We start from the raw sequence: 9,262 nt of genomic DNA, 5'->3' as shown, positions 1-9,262 counted from the left end.
CTACTGCCAATTCTTTATATGTTGTGCAAAGTATAAACAAAATCGAAAGACGGACACATATAAACATTACATCGAACACCCAATTTACAATTTTATCTGTGACAATTCGCCGAGGATCTACGAGCTTTTTTGCCTAAAGCATCATCGTGGATCGACTAAAACGAGAGGACAAGGAGGCCACAAAGTTTGAAGAGGAGACAGTAGGATCGAGATCACAGGAAGCACAAAGGGGATGGATATGATGAGCTATAAGTTAACGATGTGGACGAACACATCGCAGGTCCAACAAAGGAAGGTCGTGTCCGGCTCGACAACTATGTTACCGAAAGGATCACTCAACATTTATATTAATGCCAACTCAGATACAGAGTAGCATCGTTATCTGCCACCATTAAAAACATAACTGGAACATTGAAATTACCTCCTTATCTATCGTTTTCGTGTTTCTAAATGTAAAACTAACAACGTTATGATAAATGAAACGAAATATTTCACTTTTATAATTATAAAAATTATAATATATATTTTTTAAGTCTAAAAATCAAGATACTAAAAAATTTAAAATAATATATAATTAACTTTTAATAATATATATATAATATCGTACAATCTAACCCGGAGATAATAAAAATTGATACAAAGCAATATTTTAATAAACTAGAATGTTTCATCATCTACGAGCTCTTAAATTTGAGTGGGTAGAGAGTCAAATTTGGCGGCTGCTTTAAGGGAATATACCATCCCATGTTTGTGGATCATTTTAATAAACTAGAATATATCATCATATGTTTGTGGAAAGATAAAAAGCCTCTTTTTGTGATCGTTGGAAGGGAACGGGTCTGCTTCATTTGAGGAATACACGTGAATTTGCCCGTAAGGAGTCGAAATTATTTTTACACGATCAGTCAAACAACCGATTTTGCTTGTTTTGGAAAACGAAGTAATCACAGCCAAGTGGGGAGTTAGGGCTGGCGAAATGCTAGAGAAGAAGAACCCGACAATGGGAAGCTCAACAAAACTGCAATCGGTCACAAATAAACGATGCAAGATTCGAATAATGGGCAGTATCCATGTAGCAGCAATCCACTGGTCAAAGACAAAAGATGCATGCCATAAAGTACGGAATTATCGTGAAAGAAAGATGTGAAACGTAGAACAAATCATTTCGAGGAGCATCAATGGAGTTCTGTCCATCCTTGTTGAATCAGAAATAATAGCATTTGTTCCACATGAACAAAAGAAACGCACAAAACCAGGAATGGAGATTTTACCATCTCCGAATCAGAATAAACTCGTTCCACATCAACGTCAAAAATTACCGACAGATAAATAGATGGAAGCAGGCCAGAGTAACAAAAAGTTACCGGAGACGTTGCTCACTGGATTACACTGTTGGCCACGTTCTCACAACTTGGCCGAGCCAAGTTACCTTTATTTCGGAGGATTCAGAATTCCACTGAACTGGATGAAGCACATGATAGCGTGCGATTGAATCAGAAATTGGTTCTCAAAAATTATGCAAGTGTGACAACAGGATACCTAATGGGCAGCAGCTTTCACTGCTTTCTCTGCTGCATCATCTAAGTCTTCTGCAGTGATCAAAGTCATTCCACTCTCCTATAAATTATTGCATAGGTTATGGATCGGTGATAATTTCCTTTCCTTCACATGATACTAAGGAAAGACATGAACAAACACAAGGTAAAAGCATAATAAATTCCATATTGTGCATACCTTGAGAATTCTCTTTCCTTGATCTACATTGGTGCCTTCCAAACGAACCACGACAGGTACTTTTAGTGCAACCTGATTAGTACAGGTTTCAGGTCAATCATTACTGAAAAATATAATACAGTCACAACTAACAACAAAATTCCACACTGAACACAGTAGTAAAGTAGATCAAGCACCAAAGAAGTAACAATTAGCAAAAGTCTAGGTCACGAACAGTGATAGACAATTTCAGGAAACGTTCAGAAACAAACACGGAAGCACTATTTAATCATCAAGTCCGCAAGACCAAATACATATAACTAACCCTTGAGTGTCATCCCAACTCCCAGTTTGGACTAAAGAATCTTCACCAGAATGGTTCCTATCAAGAATCACCTCTGTTGTCATTGAATTCTTTTTCCAAATAGTTTCTTGTCACTTTTCTCCTCCTTAAACTAATAGTTCTTTGCTTCTTTTTTCTACATCATTCAAATTTCAATATTGTTTCAACTGCCTCTCCTCACTCAAAATTATGTATTTTTGTAACAGCCGAATCACTTCATCAGCCACTTCTCATATGTCATCATACCTAAGCGCCTTCATTATAGAGAAAGATAATCCTCTAAGGTTCTTCTGGGATCAGTCAGCAGCTCAAAGAGGAGTATGAGGATACCACAGAAATAATGCAATTTCAGACAAAGAATGATGTCCAAACTCCAAAGTATAATATAATACTTTAACAAGTGTAGCCAACAAAAAAAAGGAGCCTATGACCGACCACTTATGAATTTCCAACTTTTGAAAGCCACACTCATTTGCATTAACATTTGCAGATATATACATATTCTTCACAGTTCCCATGTTGCATGACCAAGTTATTCTGAAGGACCATAATTCTAAGAGAAACATGTCTCTAAGACCATAATTCTGAAGGACCCTACATCAGGTTGCATTAATTCTCATGGGCATCTCATAATCATGATAACCAGGCTATTTCTGAATAGAATAACACACCTGTTTGGCTGCATTGACAATTCCACTTGCTATCACGTCGCATTTCATAATCCCTCCAAATATGTTGACCAAAATTGCCTTCACTTTGTCATCAGACGTTAATATCTTGAATGCTTCTACCACCTGAGCAACAATATTTCAAATTTTCATGACAACACAAATAATAAAGTACTTCTTTTCAACGAATAAGAGAGGATAGACCAATATCCTACAAAAAAGATGCCCCTACAACTAGTGTCCTGATTTCTACATTCCTAGCAAACCAACTGCAAGACATCTAAAAAGTTCCTTTTGTAATTATCCACTCAATTAAGAATATGGAATTGAATTTGATCAAGCAAACACAGAAATGTATAACCAGTGCATAAGATAATATAATCTGCACCTGACTTTCTGATGCATTTCCACCAACATCAAGAAAATTTGCAGGTGTACCACCATGTAATTTGATTATATCCATCGTAGCCATTGCAAGTCCTGCACCATTTACCATGCATCCAATTTCTCCATCAAGACCAATATAGTTCAGATCTGCTTTGGCAGCATCAACCTGCAGAAGGGAAAAAAAGCATACAAATACAAAAAATGAAATTGCAAGCCTATCTTTGATTGATCAGCTAAGGGAGTGTCAATATTTAAATACGCATAATACAGAAGTGTACTTCACATAAACAAGGTCCATATCTAAAAAACAAGTAAACATTTCAAAAGCACATAAAATCACAGTTACAAGAAAATGAATTTAGACCTCTCTAGGGTCTTCTTGTGATGGATCGCGCAGAGCAAATATTTCCTTCTGACGAAAAGCAGCATTGTCATCAAAGTTCAACTTTGCATCAGCAGCCACTAGTTGGTTATCAGACGTCTCAGCAATTGGATTTATCTAGTCAACAAAGGCCCTAAAAGTTATTAGTACAGAGAGAGCAATAACAGAAAGAAAATCAACAGCACTGACAAAAATGTGTTAACTTAAAGAAATCCTGTATGTACCAAACCTCTAATAGTGTACAATCGGATTCACAGAAGAGTTGGTAAAGTTTCTTCACTTGTTCTATTGAAGCACTTCTGTCAGCTCCCTTAGGTGCTAAACCGTCAACAACTTTAGCAGCATCTTCATCAGTAATTCCCTTGAAAACATCAATTGGAACCTTCCCATCGAAAGCATAAAGTTAATTCTAAAATACTGTTACCTAACCATTTGAGAAAACAATAACACTCCCTTGTTTGCTGAACTAAACCTTATTAATATTTTAGAAAACTTTTTCTGGTAAACCAAGAAAAGAAACGAAGATGACTGACCTTAATAATCATGTCAGGGAACTTTTCCGCAAGATCTTCAATGCTAGTTCCTCCCTTTCTGCAAGCTATGATTAGCTGAAAAGCATAATAACAACTCATGTAAAGAAATCTTGAACTAAAGGTTTGTTTCTTTGTTGTAAAGCAAAGTCAGGATAGTGAACACATGATCAAATGAACATGACAAAATTGTCCAGAGATGTTATATGTAACAGTTGATTTTATATCTATGTTCAATCAGTAGACCACAAGATACGAGGTATACAGTATCCCACATAGAATCCACACATTTAGGATAAAGAAAAAAAAACACAAAGAGGAGGAAGGAGAATAATGGTGATTGAGAAACTAAATGATTGTCATTGATTTCTTTATCTAGGAATTTGGACAGGAGAATCAGTTATCTTTTAATGACTAGAATACTATCTAAACCAAAAACCAGAAAAAGGAAAACAGAAAATTTTGATCAATGATGGCTTGTATTTAAAGCAAGTTTATATCCCCATTCCAAGAGGAACAAAAACACGACACATGCACATGACAAGCAAAATAGTAATCACATGTATAGCATAGTAGCAAAGAGGAGTAAAGCAGCAATCTAAACCAAAAAATTGAAAAAAAAAAAAAACAGTATAGAATCTTTCTAGAAACTTTGAAGTTGGAGCCTATGCTTAGAAGATGATATACCATCAGGCAAAATGGCAAATTAACCTAATTTTGTTCTAAAACATACTGGTCCAGCAGTCTTGCGGTCAAGGGTGATGGCGAAGTACATCTCATTAACAAGGGATAACTTTTGACACAGGTAAACCTGCAAAAGGAAGCAAAGAAATAAATTTCACTGCAAAAGCTTTTATGACAACACTGTAGCAGAACAAAGTGTTTGATTACTTGCAAAAAATATTAACCTGCTCACAAGCTCTCCATTCGTACAGCAAAGAAGTATACGATCAAAGGGTTAAAGAGTAGTTATGGATGAAATCTATCAAAAGGAGCACAAAATTGGAAAAGAAAACTTAAAATAGGAATTATGGCAATTTTCAGTTTAAAACCAAGACATAGTAGTTAAATGCATCATCAACAATTTTCTGACAAATGCTTTCATGATTAGAGGGCCATACTACAAATTAGGACATATTGCTCATGAACATAATAGAAAATGGACTAGGCCTGACCCTTAATAAGTTACAATTGTTAGAAACCTGAATCTACTTGACAACTGCAGCAAAGATTAATGAGCAAAATCTATTAAAAAATCAGTTAAAAAATTATACCATGATCATTTAAGATGAATTTGAATCAATGTTTTTTGCTAAGTTTTAAAAGATAAAGGGATGAACAAAATCCAACCTTGCTCACAATCTTTCCTTGTGGACCAGTTTGTTTGGTAACAAGAATCTGGCCAAGCATTTTCCCTGCAGATAATATTTGGTTGCAGTTGACATATCAAGACTTTCAGCCTTCAGTGTTACAATAAACAAAGCACAAAAAAACAACTAATTCATCTAGACAACATAATATTCATGAAATGGAAGTTCAAAATTGAGGAAGCTTGTAAAGAATCATTTAATCACCATTCACCAACATCAAAGAGGCAACATTCAGAATTCAACTTTGTACAAGATAAGGTGCTTCGCACATGAACTTGACTAATACGCTTGATGCATGAGGAATCCAAGTAAACCCAACAAAACCAGATACAATGGATTAATATAAACGATGATAACCAACTGCACAAATTTCTGAATTTTTGAAAAAGCAGCACCAAGAGAAGAAACTCAAATTCATGCCGAAAAGGATCCAACTAAAGACTCAAACAAGTAAGAAGTAACTATTTATGGAACTCACAAACAAAGAGATGTCTGAAATGATATCCATGTCAGATATGTATTTGATACATAATAGAAAAATTAAGCATCACCTAGTTTTTGATGACCACCAAAAGGTAATTTTGTACCTAGTGATCTACCCAGATTTTCATGGCAAGCTTCCTTCTTTGTATGACTCAAACATTACCCAGAATTCAACTCTAAGAGTTAAAAGTGGGTCAAATAAACAACAAAAAGGAAAACATACCTTGTATCACAAGGTAATACAGATCATTTAATAGATACAGCAAAGAATAAAGTTGCATATTATCAATTTACAAGAATGAACAATGGGGCCTTACAGCCCCTACAATATCATATTTGATTTCTGTGATAAACATAGGTGGATAAAAAGACAATCCCAAAATTTTGTACATGCTTTAGTAAAGCAAATATGAAGACAAATACACAGCATCTAATATTTTGAAGATTATATTCTATAATCCAAACACATAAAGGAGAAGCGAAAGAAGAATTGATGTCTTGTAAGTCAAAGACAACCAGATTAGCAAGTATGGAGTGCTAAATACGCATTTGAGTCCACAACAGGAAGTTAAAAAATCCTAGAATCATGCATGATGTGATCTTAGATTTTAGAAAGGATTACATATATATATCTTACCTCATGTACATAAAATAGAATTCATTATTTTTCAGTTTCCTAATTACCTGATCCTCAGGATCATGCTCGAAGCATTAATGCCAATAATCTGAACATCCTACCAAAATAAAACAAGATAACATATTACTGAGCATAAGTTATAATGGATAGTGTTCCGGCTTTGCCAATATGATGAACACTCTCCACACCTCTACCACGACTAAGCAATCAGCAAACCATTTCAATAAAGCAGTGACTTAATGCATCCACCAAAAATGACGTTAGTCACATTCTAATGTATTTTCAAGGCTTCAAATTCTTTAACATGTGGTTCCATCCTAAAAAGAGCCAATTGATTGTGAATAGATGAATAAAGCATGTTGGAAGAAAAAAAAAGAGCACAAAAGTACATCCCTTACCAGCTATATCTGCAACCTCCTCAGTTTTCACAATATGCACTCCACCCTGAAGCCCACTTTTGAAGGTCCCCAAGCCTCTCCCACCAGCAAGAATTTGGCTTTTGACTACAATCTGTGGCAACGCCATAAAGGCTTAAGTTTCTTAGTTACTTTGTTTGGGTTAATCTATATGTGAAAATAGAATGAAAAAATATAAAATCATTTTAAGATATGAAACTGATGTATGAGTAAAACGACTTTATATATATACAGAAACAAGAATCTCATGTGAAACAAGACATGTTGCATCATATATAATGATATTACATGCATATAGACAAACTTTCAGTTTCTCAAGATTTTCTTTCCTTTATGATTTGGTGTCTAAGATGTTTTCACGATTTAATGAATTTGGCATTACAATGATAACATAAGATGATATATGATGGTCACACCAACTTCTATCAATTGCAACTTCCACATATGTATATCAGCACTTATTAGCTTCCAAGCCTTGGCATCAGACTCAAGGCAAAAGAAAAAAAAGGGAAGTTCTCCAAGAGAAGCATATAGCAATTCTAGATTGTAAAACCGTGCCGTTGATGTTTATCTCTTAAAGGCCCATGCCACTCGTTCGTGTACACTCAATAAATTATCATGCAAGAAGCATGAAAATGATCACAACAACAGATTATATAATTTGGATCTTAGAATTTTAGTAGAACTTTATGGAAACAAAATGAATAGCAATATCATGAGACAGAACAAATCCCCAAGAAAACGGGATCTTCAGAAAATGCCTAGCAATCTTTCTTTCTTTTATCTATTGTCCGGGACAAGAAGCTCACCTCCTTCTCACTAGGAAATACAGATCTAACAGTCTCCTTTACTTCTTCAACAGATGAAACAGCGACTCCCTTTGGCACGTTTATGCCATACTTGCTCATCAATTCAGCACCCTGCTCCAGAAGAAATAACCTTTGCGATTATATCTTATGCAAACGGACATCCTCGAAGTCAAATAATAAATATTTATGGAATAAAGAAAGATCGGAGTGCTCAATGACAACGGGAGATGAAACGACCGATCCGTATAGGCAAATCTTGAGCATCTAATAACAATCAGAACTCGCAAAGGATTAACAAAAAAAATATTCGTCCTTCGAATATCACACGCATCACACAGAACGATGAGGCCTTTCATCGCCATTTTACTGGAATCGAAGAAAAATAAATAAAGATTAAAACCAATGGTCACAAACAGATCGGATAAATACCTGGTACTCATGGACGTTGAGGCGCCGCAGCTGCTGCTTCTGCCACCTCCCGGCGAGGGAGAGAGACCCAGCGACGAGCTTCCCGAGCGATCCCCTCATCGTTCCTCCCTATTCGATCGCCACACAACACCCAGACCCCCGAATCAGATCTTGGCAGAAGAGAGGAGGCAGACGCGGATGCGGGCGCGTATACAAGCTAACCCTAAAGATTTCTCTTTCTCCGTCGCTACACTTCTTCTTGCCTTTTCTTCTCACTAGGAATCGTCGTTAATAGGGAAATTACGTGGGAGACTCCCGTGAAGGCAACTTTTCAACGACATCCCTGTTAGTTATTGTATTTAGTTTCGTAGTACCATTTCCTTTTATAATTAGGACCTTTTAAAAATACAAATCAAAGAAATAAAGTAAAGAAGGGAGCAAAGTTGAAATCTGTGCAAGCGACCGACTTTTTCGTAAATTGTGCAAGCCGGTGTTCGCTATAAATTTTAATATATCATCTCAAAAAACCCCCTATTAAATAATGACTAATTTTCTTTTTTTGAATATATATATATATATATATATATATAATTATATTAAAAATTTCTTAATATTATTTACAGTCGTCTGAGATTTACATATTTTCAAGAAAAACGTAAAATAGAGAACTCCTTCATAACTTCACTCTACACTTGTATTTTTTAATGTTAAAATGCATGTGAAAATTGGATGGTTAATACAAGTAGAGAGAGTGGAAGATGTATTTATTTGGTGCACTATATTGGTGTGTCAGATGCATCATGATGACTGGCTTTTCATTCTGCCTATATTTTGTGCAATACGTTGGTTGTAGCATTTATTTACTTAATTCTTCATAAAAGATAAATGATTGTAGGATCACTTATGAAAAGGAGATTTCCTTATTCTTTATAAAAGATATCTTGTCATCAGTAAATGACATCTACCAAATGTTCGAACATTCGGCTTATCACTTATGTTTTCGTTTAATGTACTTATTCCTGTCAAAACAATAGAAAAATTATACACATGCCTTTTTAATTACTCATAAATTTATACTCCTTAAAAATCAAAAATATCCTAATACTCTTCTAAATA

General features: G+C 35.1%; 1 protein-coding gene across 1 annotated transcript; it reads right to left on the bottom strand.

The window, feature by feature from the left end:
• Positions 1–1,163: 1,163 nt before the first annotated feature.
• Positions 1,164–8,416, bottom strand: LOC103994981 (succinate--CoA ligase [ADP-forming] subunit beta, mitochondrial). The gene is made up of 13 exons (XM_009415463.3): positions 8,168–8,416; positions 7,739–7,849; positions 6,912–7,023; positions 5,374–5,438; positions 4,757–4,834; positions 4,027–4,101; positions 3,723–3,875; positions 3,476–3,610; positions 3,113–3,277; positions 2,728–2,850; positions 1,735–1,806; positions 1,540–1,617; positions 1,164–1,461 (listed from the first exon to the last, which is right to left on the bottom strand). The coding sequence occupies exons 1-12, from the start codon at positions 8,264–8,266 to the stop codon at positions 1,540–1,542; spliced, it is 1,266 nt and encodes a 421-aa protein (XP_009413738.2). The 5' UTR covers positions 8,267–8,416; the 3' UTR covers positions 1,164–1,461.
• Positions 8,417–9,262: the final 846 nt, after the last annotated feature.

This window comes from Musa acuminata, chromosome BXJ3-8, assembly GCF_036884655.1.
Source record: "Musa acuminata AAA Group cultivar baxijiao chromosome BXJ3-8, Cavendish_Baxijiao_AAA, whole genome shotgun sequence".
Taxonomy (NCBI): domain Eukaryota; kingdom Viridiplantae; phylum Streptophyta; class Magnoliopsida; order Zingiberales; family Musaceae; genus Musa; species Musa acuminata.
The sequence above is the reverse complement of the archived record's forward strand: the minus strand, read 5'-3'. Positions and strand labels throughout refer to the sequence as shown.

Bases quoted from the DNA above. Each gene is read 5' to 3' on its own strand.
- LOC103994981 (XM_009415463.3), bottom strand. From the start codon at position 8,266: ATGAGGGGATCGCTCGGGAAGCTCGTCGCTGGGTCTCTCTCCCTCGCC. The intron at 4,102-4,756 runs GTATGTTTTAGA...TATGCTTTTCAG, and splicing joins ACCGCAAGACTGCTGGACCA to CTAATCATAGCTTGCAGAAA. The intron at 3,611-3,722 runs GTTTGGTACATA...TTTGTTGACTAG, and splicing joins CCGATTGTACACTATTAGAG to ATAAATCCAATTGCTGAGAC.